This window comes from Alternaria incomplexa (genome assembly GCF_024043165.1).
Source record: "Alternaria incomplexa strain BMP 0042 chromosome Unknown scaffold_13, whole genome shotgun sequence".
NCBI lineage: Eukaryota > Fungi > Ascomycota > Dothideomycetes > Pleosporales > Pleosporaceae > Alternaria > Alternaria incomplexa.
Window position 1 is genome coordinate 671,800 of NW_026249862.1, and position 19,622 is coordinate 691,421.

The following is a 19,622-nucleotide window of genomic DNA, read 5'->3' on the forward strand; positions in this document are numbered from 1 at the left end:
TCTGTGGTCTCAGTAGGTGTTGCTGGCGGTACCTTGAGTTGATGCAGGCTCCAGGCGTGGGCGCGCGACGCCGCATGCCTCCTTCCCGACTACCGGTACCCCTCATCTGGCAGTCGGACCGCCTGAGCTATTGCATCTACTCTTCGAACCGGTGCGCATAATCGCTGATCGCGGATTCCAGCACAAACAAACAGCGGACAGAATGCGCGTCTTCGCCAGCGTTTGGTTGATCGCCTGAGCGGGCAGGCAGGCAGTGCGAGCGATCATGGACGGCGCGCTAACCCTCCCGCTTCTTTCCCGGTGCAAATCGCTTCCGCCATCAAGCACACGACCAACTCCATCATGAGTATCTATGAATCCATCGGGACGACTTTGTCTTTTCTCAGTCTGATATGGATTCCGGCCACGCTGCTATGCTGCTTACCATGGGTCCAGAAACGTTAGGAAACACTTGCCGAGTGAACAAAAACAGGCCAACGCTAACGAAGTCAGAAATGCTCTATCTCCATAACTTCACGTTCTTCCCCGGGAAATGGTTGACGCAGCCTGAAAGAGCCGGATTCCTAAGTATGTCAAGTCTCCTAGGTCTTGGTGACGAACCGATGCGCCGTATAGTTCTTTGAGCTTATGTGATCAGAAAACCAGGTCATTCCCTTTCGCATTACTTCGAAAGACGGAGAGCGACTCTTCGCATGGCTTATAGCACCATTGGGCATATATGCTAAAAATGCCGATGCGTTCATCGGGGAGAAGACAGGCATCGACGTAGAGAGTACAGTTGCCTGGAATGCGCTACGCAACGACCCGGAAGCCAGACTACTCATCTACTTTCACGGGAATTCTGCCACGTTAGCACAGGAGCGCCGCACTATAGAGTATCGATCCTTCTCTGTTGGAGCGTCGGAGAAGATGTTTGTTCTAGCATTCGACTATCGCGGCTTTGGCATCTCAACAGGCGAACCCTCGGAATCTGGTCTACTGAACGATGCAGAGGCTGTGATTGACTGGGCTTTGAAGACCTGCCTGATACCTCCCGAGCGAATCGTACTTTTGGGACACTCACTAGGGACCGCTGTCGTATCAGGCATTGCACACCGTTACGCAACCAGTCTCGGCATAGAGTTCGCGGGCCTCGTTCTGTGCGCAGCCTTTACGAATGCTGGAAACGCATTTTCGTCATACTCAATCGGTGGCGTTGTGCCTGTTCTTGCGCCTGTGAAGGTATTCCCTGCCTTCCAGGCCTGGTTTGCCCGTAGGATGGTAGATACCTGGCGAAGCGACGATCGACTGGCAACAATGGCGCGTAAGTTGACGAAGCACCCAAACTGTTGTGGAGCCAAGTCGTGGTTTATACGACGATCAAATTTACTCAACTCCGTCTGATCCGATACTGATGAATCGAGTAGGTACCTGCTCGAGGTTCAAGCTGGTCCTTGTTCATGCCGAGAGTGACCAGACCATGCCATGGCACGAAACGGAAGCACTCTTCCAATCGACACTTCGGGCCGCCAAAGACGCGAGTCCGAATGAAGACGGCCTCAAGAGTCTTGAGGTGGTGGATTTGGGCGAAGCCGGACGACAAGAGGTTTGGCAGAGCAATTCGCGCAGCATCTCGAAAACGATTGCTAAGCACGGCGGTACGTACTCGTCCTGAGGAGTTGATCCCTGAGTGTGGGCGCTTGCAGATTGCGCGTTTCGCCTACTGTCAGATGAGATCGGCTGCCCCACATCCGTCTAACGCAGACGATGCACATCTGCACCCTTCATTTCCTGCCTTCAGCGATGCGATGAAGCACAACGCAGAGAACCTGAGGCCCACGGCACTGAGTACTCAGGTTCATGTCGATTTCGCACGATGCAGACGTTTACCCCACACGCAGTGATCTGGGCCGGCTTAGTCTGACATCCATGCGGTCATCGCCGCGCCTTCCGGCCTCGCTAGTTGGAAACAGGGCTAACGCTTCATACTAGGACACAACACGTCAATGACATGGTCGCCTGTAGCGCTCACCATCCTTCAGGTTTTTGGGCTTGCGGCTGAGACGGCACGAGTGTAGCTTTCTGAGGACATCATGAGGTGCGGCCCCTGGTAATCAGGCCCAGTCTCAGGATCCTGGTCGCTTCAGCAGAGGCTGGGTAGATCTGAATAGCTCAAGAATGTCGATGAATCATTCAGTCGTGAACAAGGCACCAAGCGCAAGGACTGACAAGCAGCAGCATCTGCGAAGAGACAGACTACTGGGAAGTCGGCTTCGCACCAAGAGCGTAGCGCATGTCTAATCGCTCTAGTGTATGAGAACGCGCAACCGCCAGGAGTTCCGACTTCTCGGCATGGCGGCCATGTGCGTCAGTCGATTCTCCACAACCCCCATGACGTCTCCACGGGTGGCTTAACCAGACCCGCATACAAAGCGCTTCACCGGCAACTGTCATCCTTCGTTTCAGCACCTGTTCATTGTTCCAGACAGTTTTCACGTACGACTTTCGCTTCACAACGCTCCGTAACCCGTCCATTCCTGTCGCTCTCACCTTACCTCTTGACACTTTTCGTTTGTGACCTGTTCTTTGCATTGAATAAACACAACTCTATCTACCTCGCCGCCAGATCGGACCTCGAACACTCTACCAACCAGAAATACTACCACAAATATGCCTGCTATCCACCATCTCCAAGCACGGTTTCTAGAAGACTCAAACGGCAACGGCGGAATCTCACCGACGGCTATTGCCCTCATTGTATGCCTCGGAATTGTACCATGCATCATCTTGATCTGGGCAGTCTGCTACCTCTTCTGGGCCTATCCATATGACCGCAACTGCTGCTGCATCAAGCGAAAGCGCCGCCCGGAGCCGCAAAGCGTACTGAACCAAGCGCCCATGAGCGAGGAGACCCTATTCGAAAAGCAAGGTGTGGCACCTCCACAAAGACCTTTCTCTGTTCAGACCAGGACCGAGTCGGGGAGCTCAAACAACAATGGGCGCCTGCAGAAGCAGCAGAGGCCTGGCAGTGGAGTCGACACCCGGGGCGCGCGCATGAGCCAGCAAAGCGTTATGAGTGCGAACACCATGACGTACGCCCAAGAGCCTCAGCGATTCGTATGAGGATCGAGCCATATACCACGATATGAAGGTATCTTTTTACCAGCGCATATCCGCACCAAGATGGCCGCGACCGGCACCAGCGCCTTCACTGCGGCAGCGGTCACAACCCGCCTCTGAAGACATTGTCGGTATTCCACCGCCACGGAAAGATGGCGGGCCATCCAAAGACCAATCGGCAAACTCAAGACGAAGGGTTATGATATGCCAACGAGGCACATCTACCACGAGATCAATACCTCAAGCTTAGCAGCGCAGCCACAAGAGTCGCGCCTGCGACACGCTTTACCCTTCGCGATGAGCAGCTGGAGAGGATGCAGAAGGCGCTGGGTCGAGAAGCTCAGTAACAGATAGAAATCTGCTGAGCTATCCTAATCAGGACTGTACACTACTTTGTTTGCATGCATGCGGGATATTTGCATTTGGGTTGGAGTTGTTAGCATTGTAATTTAGACGACGTTATGACATATCACACGTAATGGAAGTAATCAACTACACTATTTTGCCTTGTATGTCACAGGATCCAAATGATGTGAGCCTGATGGCGGTGTGGTGGGTCTCGTGCGGTTGATAGGCAGAAGGGTCTCACACGGAACTTGAGGCTCGACGAACCCTTGCAGTGGGGTAGTGGGCAGGCATATCAGTCGCGACTTCCCAAGCAGAAGGCGGAGTGAAATCACATCTACCTTTGAATTGCCTTAGATCTAATTTCCTAATTCGCCGTACCGACACGCGTAGCCATCAGGAAGTCGACAGAAACGGAGACGGCCAGATTACTTGTCCGAGGACTGCGACGAACGTCGGCGCTCTTATCTCCGCGTCGCCATCGCGTTTCCGCCACCGTAAATCGTCCAGAGGCTACGTCAAGATATCGTACCAAAACAAATCCGTCGCAGGCAGCGCCCCAAGGGTGCTCTGCGACACGCCGCAAATACCGCCACCATTCCACCCTCGGTCTACTTTTCGCGTTCTCTTTCTCTGTCATCACAAGCATTGTTACTTTCAGCGCGCCTGCGAATGCTACGAAGTTACCTAGCCAGACCCAGCGCCCGCAGCGTCATACACAAGAGCGCGGGATTCGGCGGCGCGAGCTACATCAGTCTGAGCCTGAGCACGCCCATCAGAATTGACAACAAAGGGAATTCGACCATGGCCGGGCAAGACAGCGAAGAGGGGAGGCAGGGAGGTCAGCAGGCTATGCTGGCGAGCCAACGCGCGAAAGAGCAGGGAGAGGCGCAGGGGAGGTTTTCTAAATGGTTTCCTCTGTCAGCAAAAGCGGGATTTGACCAGTGGTGGGCAGGCCTATCCCCCATGGCGTAAGTGGTGACTGTATGAATTGCATGTCAGACGTGTACTAACTGCGCATGCGAATCTTAGAACAGAGCACCGCGTCCTCTCTTACATCCCACATCTCCAGAGTCCACCCACACATACCCAAACGGGCACCGCTCCTGCCTCGGCCGTCCCATCCACAACAGACCTCGATGCGCCACCGAAGCACCCCGAAGACCACACCACAACGAATGCCACCGACGACCCATACGGACCACGGAGATGGAACTCACAAATGGTGGAATTGAGTGGCAGGGACCGCGCGCTGAACGAATTCTCCGTGGAGCGATTGGGCGAGGACGTGGAGAACAACCTGGTCATGTTGCATGGCTACGGTGCCGGATTGGGCTTTTTCTACCGCAACTTCGAGTCGTTATCCCGCGCTGAAGGCTGGAAAGTCTTTGCGCTGGACCTGCTCGGCATGGGCCGGAGCAGTCGACCGGCCTTCAAGATCCATGCCAAGGACAAGGAGGGAAAGATCGCAGAGACCGAGTCCTGGTTTGTAGATGCGCTCGAGGAGTGGCGGATAAAGAGGGGGTTAGATCGCTTCACGTTGCTGGGACACAGCTTAGGAGGATATCTAGCTGTTGCCTATGCACTGAAGTATCCGGGTCATCTTAACAAGTTGATACTTGCGTCTCCGGTCGGTATCCCTGAAGACCCGTACGCGGTTGATGAGGAGATGCCTGATCCGCAAGATTCGACTATGGCGAACGAGTTCACTCAGGATGCGGCCGACACGAACCGGAACGGCGTACAGCCATCGACAGCGGATAACAACAACTTCATGAATCAGCGAAGCAAGAATGGTACGTACCGTCTTGGACAGATCTGTGAAATCTGACTGACTCTTTGACAGAGGGCACTGCGAAAGAGCCCAAACAGCCACCGAAAAGACGATTGCCCTGGTGGCTTTATTCTCTCTGGGAGGCCAACATGGTCTCGCCCTTTACCTTTGTACGTTGGTCGGGACCCCTCGGCCCGCGTCTAGTATCAGGCTGGACGTCACGCCGCTTCTCACAACTTCCGGAAGAGGAGGCTCAAGCTCTGCATGACTACAGCTATGCTCTGTTTCGCCAACGGGGTAGTTCTGAGTATGCGCTGTCGTACCTGCTTGCTCCCGGTGCATTCGCCCGAAGTCCGATGATTCGAAGAATTCAAGGCGTTGGTCGACAATACCTACAAGCGCATGACAAGCCCACAGTGGACGGTGACACCGCCGCCAATCCTACCGCACAGCGCGAGACGAGTTTTCCAGTCGTCTTCATGTACGGTGAAAATGACTGGATGGACGTCGCTGGTGGGTTTGCTGCCGCAGAGAAGATGAAGCAGGAGCGGGAGCGGATACTAGTGAAGGCATCTGCAGACGAGAAGAATGATCATGGTGTAGGCAAAGTCGTCATCATCAACAAGGCTGGCCACCATGTGTACTTGGATGGATGGGAGCAGTTCAACCGCGTCATGTTGGAAGAAATGAATGAAGTTCGACAGAGAGAACAGGCAAAGAGGCGCGCATAGATGTCGACGCATTAGACGGATAGCATTTTTGGGCGTTTTGTTCACGTATAGCGTTCGATTGCGAACACATTGGATCTACCACCCTATTTAGTATAGAGCCTCTTTAACCGCAGGCTTGCTTCAACTCATGCAAATTCTCAACCCACCACAACCAGTGTCTTACCTTGTATCGGTGAATGGTACCCCTCAGTTCCGCAAGACGATCTCACATGAGCCCCTGCATACTTCACCCCCGCCCCGTTCCGTACACATCGCTCACTACTGCAGGGCGCAAGACGTGTCACCCATTTCCGTGAAGGATAGCCAGCACGGCCTTCCTATCGCATGCTAGCATTGTGGGGTAAACAGGTATGCCAGCAATCCATGTCTTCACCGCCCCAGCTAAGCGAGCGGGTGCATCATCGGAGTGCCAGACCGACTTCGCGCCGGATGCACAGCATCTGATATAGGCACGCGGGCCCCTCGTACGCGGTGCGCATTCTCTTTCACGTGCACGCAACCGTTTGGTGGTGGTAGAGAGAAGGATACGACCCGAGGACAAGATCCCATAGCAACACTCGCACCTCGTCGCATTCACATGTCATTTCTACCGACACGCGCACGGCATCCCCAGACAGAGGCGTGATGGCGCCGCAAACACTCGACCAGATTGTCAAAGGCGCGCCGGCGCCGAGCACGAGCTTGCACAGGGTGGCCGAGAGCGTCGAGCGAGACCCGCCGCCCTATTCAGCGTCCATCCTCGCCGACCCGCCCCACGATGCCAACGGCCGCCTGCCCACCATCAAGACGCCGCGGCCGCCCGTCCTCAGCGACCCGACGTCGCTCCTGCCCTCGTCGCCGCCCCAGATCTACCTCAACCTGCTCATCCTCGAGGCCAGCCTCCGCAGCCAGTACCTCACCCTCCGCGCCCGTCGGCGGCAGAACACCTTCGTCCTCACACTGCTCGCCGTATGGATCGGCTTCTGCTTCTACCTGCTGTGGCTGCGCCCGCGAGAGGATGGCAAGGGCATTGGCGGATCGCAATACTGGCTCGTTGACATGCTGCAGAAGGTGGGCTTCATCACAGGCGTCGTCACCGCTCTGCTCTTCTGGGCGACTGGTCAATGGGAAAGAGGAGTACGATGGCCACGACGCTGGATTGGAGTCGCGAACCGAGGCCTGAGGGGTATGAACGCTAAGATTGTGGTCATTAGAGGGCCATGGTGGAGGGAGCTGGTGGAATGGGGACACTTCATCGTGCCATTTTCCGGCGGGCTATGGGGAGGCGAGCAGGGCGGCAGTTCATACCACTTCATCAACATTGCGCAGGAAAACAAGCACGCCTTGGACGGCGGCCGACCCCGCCATCGCATAACGGAAGACGGCAAGGAATACGCCGAAGAAGACATTGCGCCTGGAGGCGACTACATCAAGCTGCTCCTGCTCCCGAAGCCTTTCACGCCCGACTTCCGACAAGAGTGGGAGGTTTACAGGAACGAATACTGGGCCACCGAAAACGAGCGACGAGCTGAGCTGCGGAAGCGCGTCCGGGCCAGACAACGCGAGATTGCAAGAGAAGAAGGAGGCTGGCTTTGGTGGACCGGCTGGCGGGGATGGAAGCGCGCTCGCGGTATCAGTGGACGGAGTGCAGACGTAGAAAAGAGCGGACACCACCACGGTCACAGCCACAGTCTCTCTCACACTGGCTCGCGGAAACGGCGACTGAGCACCTTGCAAGCCGCCAGAGGAAGAGACGGATCGCATTCGAGAAGTTCGTCCCGTAGCACGACGCCCACACCAGACGTAGACATGGACGGTCGCCTCCGCCCAATGGAAAGCCATGAGCGCCGGTGGAGCAACGCGTCGAATAGCACAACTACAAGTCGCAAGTCTTCTCTCCGCTCCAGCACAACCATTACACAGGGCAACGCGCAGTCGGCACGCCAGCCACCGCAAAGACCTGCCGTCAGCTCTCGACCCAGTACGCCTAATGAAGGCAATCTACCTTGGCAGAGTAAGAGGGCGAGTATGCTTAGCAACGCCTCAAGCATGAGTGAAATGGAAGAAGACGGCGGGTATGAGGCTGCCACGGAGGGAAGAGCAGACATACGACCAACCCCGAAGAGAAGGACGAGTCGGGAAGGCGGTGGCAGTGGAAGGGCTGAAAGCGCCTAGAACGACTTTGACATGTCGTGCACTGGGGTGGTTGATTGATATTCGTTGACGGGTTACGCATCTACGTTCTGGCCATGTTTTATGATACTCTGGTTTTTAGCGCGTGGGTTCTTGTAAGATCAGCGAGCATTTTGTGATGGAGCGGGTGTATAGTAAGAAAGGGGAGGCTTACATACAAAAGAGATATCCATAGTATTCATCAGCATGAATTCGAATGTACCAGCCCAGCTGCCTCGTGAGGTTCTATCCATCGTAACCCAGAGCCAAAAGCAGAGTACCGATAAACCTGAAGAACAATGAAATAGTGTAGAGAGCCGAACTTGGCCGGCACATGACCGAAGGAGCTTTTGCTCTGCGAGAGGGGTCTCAGGAGCGCACCTCCCGTTTTGACAATAATGTTATCTTTTTGTTAAAGAGAAATTTACCATCAAGCAACATCTGGCCGGTTGGCGCAATGGTAGCGCGCAGCCCTCCTAAGGCTGAGGCTGTGGGTTCGAGTCCCACATCGGTCGCTTTTTGCTCCCGTGGACGTCCAAACATCCCATTCTCATCCAAGAGAACGAAGTGTGGCATCGGCCGCATTGGCGCTGAATTTTTGCGTGGTGGCGGGGACTGAAAGTGGGGTTGGCTCCACGAGTATCCAGGAACATCAAGCAATCTACCCAAACATCTAGATTCTGTCTCCCTAAACAAGGCCTATCGCAATGACCTTCGTACTTGAAGTTTCTATGGTATTCAGCTTCTCTTCGAATGAAGTTCAATAAATGTGTGAGAGACTAAGGGGCTGAACCTTTTTGTCACTCTGCACTTAAGTTGAAGCGACAGACGAACAAACTCTGCCACACACCAGCCCAACCTTTAGGAACGCTTAATTACGATTAGGCTCGACCTTCAAGACTTTGCCTGAATCTACAGCACTTTTGAAGCCGCTGTCATGTGAAATGAAGATAACGTGATTTGAATATTCCTGGCTAACCACTCAGTTCTCTCGATACCCGAATGAAGGCTTAAAGGATGACGGCCTCAGGGCCACCGGCAAATAAGCCAGCACTTGAGCAGTCAGGTTTCTACGGCAGTGTGCTTATACAGTATTCTTCATCTACTGCCCACCTTCTTATCACAACATTTGATTTCTGTAAACACTTCACTTCTTGATCGCGGTACGAGGTCTTGAGGAAAGCACACCCTATTCGATGAAAGTAATCGGGTAGAGGATACAATGGGGGCAGGATACATTGAACAGAAAGGGTCGCAGGATGCCAATATCAACACTGGTAGAAGGCGCTCGATTGATGGCGCACTTTCTACACACATGCGGCACACATTTCGAACGCTCAGTGACGTGCCTCCTGAAGCTTACTGATACACTGTCAATGCTACAATAAGCTGGAAGGCCTTTATGAGCCGCGCAATAGTAGCCTCATTCTGTGTAGCGTAGTAACATAGTGACAAGTATCAATGCAGCGGTACAGGTACTGTCTCCCTAATCATGTAGCTTGCGGAACCCCGCCTATATGTCCCTTCCTCTTTGTCTAAAGACCAGCAGGTATTCCTTGACATTAGAGGCTGCGCCACGAAGGTTGCCGAAAGCCTATTCCGTGAGGGTGACACCAAAGGTGACTTGTTTCATGCCGGTTACTACTCACTGTAGGTAAGGTCTCTGTGCCAAAGATACGCATTAAACGATCATGAGCCTAGAGCACAATGGTTCGCGTCTTCGTCATGCATGCCCGGCCATGTACTCAGGTACGAGACTTTGGAGACGTGGTTTGAGGCGATTGGTCCAGGAATACGAGTTAAGACGCGTTGGTCCTGGCCGAAGGCTTTGTAACAAATGCCGCATTCAGTGACATCTTGCAGTCAGGTAGCGATGAACCTTCCAGCCAGTGTCCGCGAGAATGCTCAAGTTGGTCGCTGAGACATGTTCCACGCCGGGTGAGTTTGAAGGAGGGAAGTGTCAAAGCTGCTCAGATTCAGCCTGCGAAGATACGTTCTACGACTGGTATCTAGTATCGCTGGCGAGCCTGTCTGAGTTAGACAGAAAATGAGATTCAAGATAATTACCTCTTTTCGCGAAAGAGGCGCTAGAAAGCGTCGCTCCTGTCATTCCTGTCACTCACCGTGCCTGCGGTAGTCACCGAACAGGTTGCTGCTCATGCAATCGGCAAGACCAGACTGCACATCCGCATGTGCAAGGCTCGCATAATGTATACGGGTGCACAACGACGGCCTGCGTTCAGAGCGGGAAGTAGTTTGTGATTGCTATCTAAGCGACGAGTGCTCAGGAGCTCGCGTTACCGCGCCGGCGAAACGGCAGCTGCAGCACTACTGGTAGCCCGAGCCAAAGCGAGCCGACAACGACAAACGTCATCAACCCAACCCCCCGTCCTCGCGATACCCTCAAACCCGTAAAATCCAGCTCTTTCGCAATCACAATTAAGTTCGGCCAATGAAAAAAGTGACAGACCGTCAACGCCTTAAACTTTGAAACTCCGGAACAGTCGGAAATTGCCTCCTTGGGTATAATCTCATGCACGTGTTGGCTGACGTGCCTTTTCCAGTGCCGCAATCCTGCCGCCTCTGCGTATCTCGCTCTTCGCAACCCCCCACACGGTGACCAACTTGATCGTTTTCTGCGCCCGCGCGACGATAATGACTGTGTGCAAAACGCTAATGGGACAAAGGGAAATGAAATGAATGGGTAAGACGAGGATGATCTGCGATATGTCAGTCGATGCTCGGTCGTGTCTCGGAAGCAATCGGCTAGCGCTCAGACATGGGAGTGAATGATGCGCTGTGTAAGGGAGGGGGCCTGTGGCTGTGCTGGCTGCCGTGCGCGACGGTTTGAGCAGGTACGCACCTCGGAGTTCCAGCTCGTTTACAGGACCAGCTCAATGTTCTGCATGTATCGCGCCGGTGCCTTCACACACGCTGCACTTGTTGCTGCCGGACCGCTTGCACGATGGGCAGCCCTTGCCGTTGCAGGCGTCGCACTTTGTGGTTCCATTGCCTTTGCACGTCGGGCAGTCCTTCATGGTGCGTAGTTGGCCGGATCGAGCGGGCGGAAGTGGTAGCCGGGGTAGATGAGGCGCAGCTGAGAGAAGCAGAGAGAGGGAGAGATGAAGTCGAGTTGCTTTCTGAGAAGGGCAAGATATCTTGGACGGGACCCCGTATTTAGACGATCGTAACGGAGAGAAGGGGCGCAGTCGCGGTGAAATAGTCCGTTGATCTTGATTTAGGAAGGCAGTACCACGGTCATCAAGATGAGCAAGACAGTAGAGATGTTTCGAAACACACAGTAGTCCACGGGCCCGATAAGTGTCAGGGTCGCTTTATATAATTTCCCCCATTTGGGCCCCGCGCGCGCACCCGTACCTCATCATCGCAATCTCACCGCGGCCGCGAATAGTGAAGCAAGCTCGCAAGCTCAGCCCCCGTCGCTTTGCATCCAACAGCTGTCCAAGCTCCTCACGATAGCTTTTCAGGGTCCTCCAGTGGGAGTAGCATCACGAGAACAGGGCGGCAGGCCATTCGGGTCCACTTGCACTATTTACCATGCCTCTGGAGAGGATGATGTCAAGGTGCATCACCGGAGGGCGATGGAATACCTCAAAGCCCCTGCCTGCTCTGATGCACGGAATGCTCTTCCCCTTCCAAACAGCTCCCGTGGGCCAATCTCTCTTGGCCTCCTTGTGCTCCTGTCGCATGCAAACAGCTATAGCATGGGACCTACTGCCGCCACAGCCGGCCTATGTCTTCATAGTGAATGCGGCGTTAGGATCGTGCCGCAACCGAGCCAGCTGTAAGAATCCCCGAAACCATAGATGCATATCCTGATTGGGCTTGCAACGTCGACGAGGACGTCAGACTGCATCATCCTAGGCGTCTGCATCAATCAGCAATCAGCCACGCTTCTAGCGCGTTCCTCTCAAGATTGCGCGCAGCGTCAGGTGTCACTATGGACAAGCAACGTCATTAGACGCCCCAATGGCCTTTCCGCGATGCCAGCAGTACAGGGCGCGGTACCAGTCAAAGGAGACGCTGTATCCGGCACGGAGCGGGCGAAGCTACGGGCACGTTGTTGAAGCATTGGTGAAGAACAACCCTTGGTGGAGGATAGAGGGTACATGCCTGATGCAGAAGGCACACACGTGGCAGGCTGCAGGAGCGTTAGTACGAACCAACATGGTGGGTAAGGCTGAATTTTGGTTGGTGGCGCCGTTTGATACATCGGCAAGGAACAGGGGTGGCTTGGTTTTCCTATGTAACCACGTAACTCCACCTTTCAGGCACAACGCTGGATGCCTTCAGACGTGTGTACGCTCGCACTAGGAAAACCCTCGCTCTAAAGCATGCACAGGTAGGTTCTGAGTAAGAACGACGGCCTCATGCTATCACTACTCGATCACATTCACCAGTGAAACGTGTGATGGGGAAGTCGTAGACTGGCATTAAGCCATTCAACGGGTCGACTGCATGTCCACCAAAGAAAAGTGATACTATGTCTCAGGTCCGTTTTACTATGGTAAAAGAACACAGACTTGAAGAATTCCATTACTATCCCCTCTCGGAAGACCCGACTATCACTCCGACATTGTTCTAGACCATTTCACCAAATGCTACACTGATATCCGACTGGTCTAGAAAACAGCACTAATATCCTTGGTATCCCCAAGACATCACCAGCAAAGTAGGTTCAGATGCCGTGTACTCCTCTTCGTAGCGTAACCCTAGCGTTTCCGAGACGAACGCCCAGCCAAGTAACACGTTGAGACAGCGGACCGAAGCCAAACTCGAGGTTCCCAGAGCAAGCAGCGAGATGGCCTGATGCGCAAAGCTTAAGTATTGCAAGCCGGGCTTGTGAGGGTCCCGACCGGGTCATGTCTCAACGGAAGTATGGCCCCGAGTCTAGTCCACCTTGCCATGCTGTGCCACAAAAAGTCTGGTCAATTGTGCCATCCCCATACAAAGGAAATACGGACAGCTTCATCCTACAAGTCTACCTCGCTTGAGAGCCCCATCGACCTTAGGTCCGTCATGCTCCAGACGGAAGCGCACCTGCTCAGTTTCTCTACTTGTAAGACGTGGTGCTGTAAAGCAACATTCCCGTTTGCGTGGGAATAAGGACGCCAAGTAGCACGTGAAACAGTCTACCGTCAAACCTTCTACAGAACACCATGTTCCTCTCAAAACATAGTCTGATCGGGCTCTGGTGAACATGCGAGTAGTCAGGCCACAATGGACTCGCGGCCTAAGGCTGGTAACATGCCGCAATTTCGGACGCGAGGCGTGAAACCAAGACTCAACGAAAGGTAAAACCACCTCTCTAGGATCCGAGAACAAGTAGGATCAGGCATGTTTAAGTCTGACATAGCGACGCTCACAAGAGTTCCTCATTTCTTAAACTTTCTGCAAGTTTGTCCGGATACTCAACGGCTTCCAACGAGAATAGATTCTTCTCTACAACTTAGCCTTCACAGCCGTCCTCTCCATACCCGGTCCATCCCAGATATCCCGTTCAACAGCTCTCGTGTTGATATACTGCATGCCCAATTGCTCCACCTTTTCCACACCCAGTAAACGCATGCACGTCTCCGTTTCCGCTTTCAGAACTGTTTTTCACCATTAGCACCAACATTGTAGAAGTGGGTTAAGCAACGAAGACTTACTCTCAAGAACCCTCGCAACACCCTCCTTACCACCCGCACCCAATCCAAACAACGCCGCCCGTCCCACGCCCACACCTTTGGCACCGAGACAGAGTGCCTTGACTACATCTGTCCCGCGCTTGATGCCGCCGTCTACCCATACCTCGATGCGATCGAATACTTCAGGACAGTACTTTCGTATCTCGAGAAGTGTGTGCACAGCCGGGGGCGCGGTGTCGAGAGCCCTGCCGCCGTGATTTGACAGGATGATAGCTTTGACATGGGGTGCGTGTAGAGAAGCCAGGTAAGCATCTTCGTGCGTTTGAATGCCCTTGAGTACAATGGGTTTGTCCGTGTGTTTCGCTAGCCAGGGCAAAGTAGAGCGCCACGTCAAATCTGCGGCTGTGCCCCAGAATAACGACTGACCCATACCCATTGACTTCGGCTTTGGTTTCTCATCTTCGCTGGCTTGTGTGGGTGTAACTGCGCTCGTGCTAGTCTTAGACAGCGATTGTGATTCCTGGACCGAGGCACGGACGGGGAGGTTGGAGCCGACGTTCTTGCTGCGCTCGTCGTGTTCGCGTTTACCGGGAACGGGCGCGTCGAGCGTGAGGCAGATAAATTTTATACAATCCAGTTTGTTCATGCGGGCGAGGATGGCTTCGCTCTTCTGGCGCTCGTTCTGGACGTAGAGTTGCCAGCCGAAGACCTGGCCAGGGGTGGCGTCTGCGACGATTTGTTCGGGCGTCATGGACGCGTTTTGTGAGATGATTTGCATGGCGCCGTATTGCGAGCAGGCTTGCGCGATGCCCCATTCGCCGTCGGCGTTGGCGAGGCGCGCCATGGCGGCGGGCGAGACGTAGATGGGGAGTTTGACATTGTTGCCGATGAAGGACGTCGATGTGTCGCAGCGGGTGCAGTCGACGAAGACGCGTGGCCGCAGCAGTATGCTTCGGTATACGCTGTTGTTGAAGGACTTGCTCTGCAGGTCGTCACTCGCAGAGAAGTAGTATGCCCAGGCCTTGTATGGTATCTGCTTCGTTGCCACCTCTTCAATCTCATCGAGGTTCAGCAGGCTGTCCAGATCCACCGGACCTTCATCCTGCGCCTCGCCCGTCTCTTCTGGTGTCTTCTCCTCTTTCGGGAGGGTGTCTGTGTTGATGGTGCCGAGCTTATCCGAAGCTTCGAGGTTCTCTTCGAGGATGCCCGGCGGGTGGATGGGATCGTATTCTTCGGTTGCGTCGGTGCCGGCGAGTTGGAGGATGACTTTGGAGCCGCCAGGGTGCTCGGGGATGAAGCGCGTTACATCGTAAACGTTGCCGTAAAGAATTACCCAGCAGCTTTCCGCTGTGTTGTGCTGCGCGACTGATTGGGAGTGTCAGCGATGAAGGTTCGATCGGAATGCGGAAGCGGTAACTGACCCTCGCCATAGTCGAAAACCTTTGACATGGTGCCGTGCGTTCAAGTAGTGGTACAATATGGAATATTTACAAGCACACACGCAGAAGACGCAAAACAGAACCCTACAAGAAAAGTGATGAAGATTGGAGAACGAATGAGTTCAATTGTTCCGACGACAGAGCAGACGCCGACGTCTTTTAGCCAACCCCAACCTGTGGGGAGCTCGGGGTAGTGCCATCCCGAGTCAGGCAAGACGGGCCGCATTTCTTCTTTTGCAAAGCTACCCCAGGTAAGCCGGATACGCTGATGGCTAATTGGCGGTCATTTGCTTTCCAGACTGTCTGACCTGATGCTGTGCTAGCTCCAACGCGGTGCACTGCTGCACTCTCTCTTCAGTACAGCTACACAATGGCGATATTAGCCTCAATTGTCGCGGCATTTGAACATCAATCATCCACATCACTGCATTAAGTCCTAGTGCTCAGCACTTATGCGAACCATGCGGTATTTAATGCGATTGTTTCCTGAGTGCTTTTGTATTCTATGAGTATACCTGGCCAGATCCGCGGCTTGCGAAAAAAGATGCAGCATCGTCTGTCGCATGCCTCGTCATTAAACAGCCTCTGGACTAGATGCGGTGCCTTCGCTTTTCGCTCTCCTCTCACGTTGCAGCTCTCGAGTTCCTTTCCTCTGCCAGCCGTCGTTCAAATGATTTAAATGAAACTTGACTCTATCCTTCCTCGACTCATCGAATTCGTTATCCCTTGCATGTTCGTCATTGTCGTCATCGCTATCAGCACGTGTCGATGCTATGACTAGGTCTTCTAACTCGCTGTGAATATCCCACCGAGAGGCACGCTTTGACCTTCTGAACACTGATGGGCTAGGCCATGTTTTGGGAGCCGATTCTGAGATGGAACGCGAAAGTGTTGGTCTTGCCTGCCTTCCACTTCGCACTGCTTCTCTGCGCCGATGTAGTTGATACTTGGGTCGCTGGAGAAACCGTCCGCGTTGGGAATCATCTGCGCCAACTATTAATATGACATCCAGACTGGATATCAAATGGACCAAGATGCTAGACGATGGAATGTTCAGGAGCGAGGGGGGAAGATGTTCACCAACCCTCAACCGGAAGATCCGGCCAGCCATGCTCTAGCTCGCCCTCATTCGCAGCCTCTTCACCCCAGTCCATCTTCTCGAGCTCGTTACGGAAGAAGTCTTGTTCCTCCTCAAGAACGCCAGGTTTGGCACCTAGGCTTTCAGGGTATCGCTTGAGGTTGTGCCAGTGTGTAAGTGATCGTAAAGCCTGCTCGAGCGGAACACTTTCGTCGACCTCGGCATCCACGTCACTTCCTGCCAACCAGTCGTCTCGGAGCTCAGGTCGACAGTGCAAATAGACTGCAGTGATGACGCGCATGTTCGATTGTCGCCACTTGCGACCGCAGTACGGAACTTGATTCTTGAATAGCTTGAGTGTGTACAGGCGTAGTTCCGGCTGTGGTACCTTCAGGCTCTTGCGAAGGAATTGCGAAGACTTGTACGAAACAAGCATGAGGTTGCGATGTGCTTTGTTCTTGCAGATCTTCTGCATGATCCGCAGGTAGTTGATTGACGTGAAGAACGCGCGCCATGAGAAATTGGTGATTGGCTCTTTAGGCAGCTCGTTTGTTGGAAAGCCGAGCTCGTCTACCTCTGGAGGTTGTAACTGGGCAGGTGGTAGGGCTGGCTCAACACCTGATTCGTTCGAGTCTTCTCTGGACAGACGGATTGGGGGTGGGACGGCGTCGTCTTCGTCAGATTCGCCGTCATGCGCTTCTCCTTCGTTTCCTCCAACGCGGTCCTCTTCAGAGGCGTTCCTGGAATGTGTCCGGCAAAAGCTGAAGAAGTTTAACTCTTCCTGCTCACTCTTGAAGTTTACAATCTTCTCGACCTCTTGTAATTGTAGTAGCTTCAAGATCAACGGAACGTAGCTTGAGTCAACGAGTAGCTGCGTGATATACTCGAATTTGAGGATGTGGGAGACTTTGAACCATTTGAGGATCAATATAAGAGTGCCGGTGACTGCTTTATCCAGGACTTCTTGTGTGCGCATCGCGTCAAGCTCCTCATTCGTCGCCACGGTGCTACCATGTCCGTTCATGCCGCTCATGTCAGGCCGTCCGGCTGTCGTGCCGTTCTGGTTATCCTGAAATTGGAAACCGCTCTGGAGCCCGTTCGCGCCACTGGACTGTGTCACAAGTGCCGTGACGTGCGCAAGGATGGCTTTAATCAGAACAATTATTAGTGACTGTAGATTAGGCAGTGCGATGCGCTAGTGTACGGTCAGCTGGTGTATCCTCATTGAGTTTTGGCCCACTCACGTAGAATTCCTCGACCAAGTGCAAGCGCTCCTCATTGCTGCCGGGTGTGAGTTCTTTTGACTGAGCTTTCCCACTCGGTTCGAGTGACAGCTCCTCGATATCGGGGTTCTCGTCAGGGCCTGTCCAACCGCGCTCGTACTTCATAAATGCGACACGTTCCTCCCACAGCTGCTTCATGGCACGCGTGGCCTTCATGCGTTTAGCGAACAGTTCCGCGGCTTCCAAGATAGAAGCAGGAATATCTGAGCCCTCCCACTTGCGTCCCACCAGAAGGTCCTGTAGGTCGGTCGAGCCCTTTCCACCCAACTTGTTACTAGACTCGTCGAGTGGCGGATACAAGAACGGGAACAGTTGGTTTGTCTGGTAGTTCTGCTTCTTTCCACCTTTGCCACCGGGGCCTGCAGGCGAAGGAGGAGGTGAGGGTGCCGGAGTTGCGATATGAACCGGTTGATGCAGGATGGATGTGCTGTTCCCATTTTTGTCGCCTAACCCAGAGCCGAATACATGGTTGCCAGCGACCTTGTTGGGGTGGTTCTTTAGTGGCGGCAAGATGGAGTTGTTCTCTGGCTCAAGGGGGAACACGGGAAGCGGTGGATTGTACGCAGGATACTTGGAGCTTATCTCTTGTCTGAAGAGGTGATAATCAAGAGGGGACGCGGTGATGAGTGGCTGACCCTTGGAATCCTCTGACTCGAGGCTGGTGTCCCGGAAGGTCTCTTTGACCTTGGCAACTTCTGCAAGACCGCCGAAAGTCACCAACATGGCCTTCCAGAGTAGCAGTGAGATCTTGCTAAGCGGTAGATTGATCGACTCGTCCCACCGTAGTTTCGCGATAAGATCCACGAATAGCATAAGAAGACCTGGCTTCTCTAAGTCGAGGATGGCGCTTCTGAGGGTACGGCTATCCTGCGTCTTTTCCTCATCACGTGCGACTTCCAACAAGACATAGACTGCAGTCATGGTACACCAAATTTCGCGTCGTTCTGCCTCTTTCGAATCGCGTTGAGCATCAGGTGTGACATCCGCGCCGCATGCTCGCAGGAGCGACGAGCTGAGTGCGTCCACGATGGTCTGTACGCCATTACTCTCGGCGAGTAGGTGCACATTGCGCTTAATGAGCGAGGCCTGCCGACCTGACTTGATATATGCAGAGTTGCGCGCTGAAGTCGTGCTAGACTCTGTTGCCTCACCCGCAGCTGGGTCAGGCAGCCCTGCAGTCTCATGCCAGCACCCAAGGAGGACATAGACCAATGCTTCCAGTTTCTTCAACCTCAAGACAGGGTCGACTTCCTTGAGTCCCCCCAATAGATGTCGCACGAAGTCGTCGTGTTGTGTCGTCGTCGCCGAGGCCCAGTCCAAGCCGTCCTCGCCATTGGACACGTCGTTTAGGCCATGAAATGCGCTCCACTCCAATGCATAGGACGCCTGGGTCTTGAGCAGCATTGCCTGCTCCTCGACGGCATACGAGAACCACTCCTCCAGCTCCTCCTCGAAACATGATGCGTCATCGTATGTGAAAGCGTACGGGGCGGGCTCGACCTTGGGTATGCCCCTCACGAGGTTCTGCAGTTGTGCGAGCGAAAGCGAATCGTTCTGTGGCGTGTCGGGCGGCGGTACAGGCGGTGCGGGCGGGGGCAGGTTCGGCGCGGGCGTAGGAACTGAATTGCCTCGTTGCAGGCCGGGGCGGGCTGGCAGCGTGAGGGGAGGCCCTGCTTGGGGCTGGTCCTGGTCCTGTTGCAGCAGTATGCGCTGCTGCTCGGCGGTATCGAGGGGCAGATTGAGCTCTTCCTCGGGCTCCGCCTCAATGACAGGGAAATCAGCGCTCGAATTCCCGATCAGCTCAGCTGCATCCAGTATGGGAGGCACGAGTGGCTCTCCGGGCACGTCGCTGTCGGCCATGGTCGGTCGCGTGAATTATGTGGGTGTGGGGTTGTCAGGTCGGTGGAAGCGTGCTACGCCCACCATGTCTGGGACTCCTTTCACGTGCAGATCATGGTTCTCAGACGGATCAGTTTGGTAGAGCGGCGAGGCAAGTGTCTTCACGGTTCAAGAAGGTGAGGTGCGCTGTGCATGCACGGCAGGTGGGATGCGCCGACCGCTAACGGATGGA

General features: G+C 54.2%; 6 protein-coding genes and 1 non-coding gene across 7 annotated transcripts; 5 read left to right on the top strand and 2 right to left on the bottom strand.

Moving 5' to 3' along the window:
* Positions 1-494: 494 nt before the first annotated feature.
* Positions 495-1,654, top strand: J4E90_008545 (uncharacterized protein; the record flags this gene model as incomplete). Its single annotated transcript, XM_051438069.1, has 3 exons — positions 495-567; positions 638-1,303; positions 1,407-1,654. 3 exons carry the CDS (start codon positions 495-497, stop codon positions 1,652-1,654), a joined length of 987 nt encoding a protein of 328 aa, XP_051288068.1.
* A 995-nt stretch (positions 1,655-2,649) lies between these two features.
* J4E90_008546 (uncharacterized protein) lies at positions 2,650-3,446 on the top strand (the record flags this gene model as incomplete). The annotated part of the gene is made up of 2 exons (XM_051438070.1): positions 2,650-3,096; positions 3,315-3,446. The coding sequence occupies 2 exons, from the start codon at positions 2,650-2,652 to the stop codon at positions 3,444-3,446; spliced, it is 579 nt and encodes a 192-aa protein (XP_051288069.1).
* An 802-nt stretch (positions 3,447-4,248) lies between these two features.
* J4E90_008547 (uncharacterized protein) lies at positions 4,249-5,949 on the top strand (the record flags this gene model as incomplete). Its single annotated transcript, XM_051438071.1, has 3 exons — positions 4,249-4,415; positions 4,477-5,240; positions 5,291-5,949. 3 exons carry the CDS (start codon positions 4,249-4,251, stop codon positions 5,947-5,949), a joined length of 1,590 nt encoding a protein of 529 aa, XP_051288070.1.
* Positions 5,950-6,573: 624 nt separating this feature from the next.
* Positions 6,574-8,103, top strand: J4E90_008548 (uncharacterized protein; the record flags this gene model as incomplete). Its single annotated transcript, XM_051438072.1, has 1 exon — positions 6,574-8,103. One exon carries the CDS (start codon positions 6,574-6,576, stop codon positions 8,101-8,103), a length of 1,530 nt encoding a protein of 509 aa, XP_051288071.1.
* Positions 8,104-8,543: 440 nt separating this feature from the next.
* J4E90_008549 lies at positions 8,544-8,615 on the top strand. The gene has a single exon. It is a non-coding gene; the product is annotated as a tRNA-Arg (tRNA).
* A 4,948-nt stretch (positions 8,616-13,563) lies between these two features.
* J4E90_008550 (uncharacterized protein) lies at positions 13,564-15,200 on the bottom strand (the record flags this gene model as incomplete). Its single annotated transcript, XM_051438073.1, has 3 exons — positions 13,564-13,715; positions 13,773-15,116; positions 15,173-15,200. The coding sequence occupies 3 exons, from the start codon at positions 15,198-15,200 to the stop codon at positions 13,564-13,566; spliced, it is 1,524 nt and encodes a 507-aa protein (XP_051288072.1).
* A 1,066-nt stretch (positions 15,201-16,266) lies between these two features.
* On the bottom strand, positions 16,267-19,411 carry J4E90_008551 (uncharacterized protein; the record flags this gene model as incomplete). Its single annotated transcript, XM_051438074.1, has 2 exons — positions 16,267-17,463; positions 17,513-19,411. The coding sequence occupies 2 exons, from the start codon at positions 19,409-19,411 to the stop codon at positions 16,267-16,269; spliced, it is 3,096 nt and encodes a 1,031-aa protein (XP_051288073.1).
* Positions 19,412-19,622: the final 211 nt, after the last annotated feature.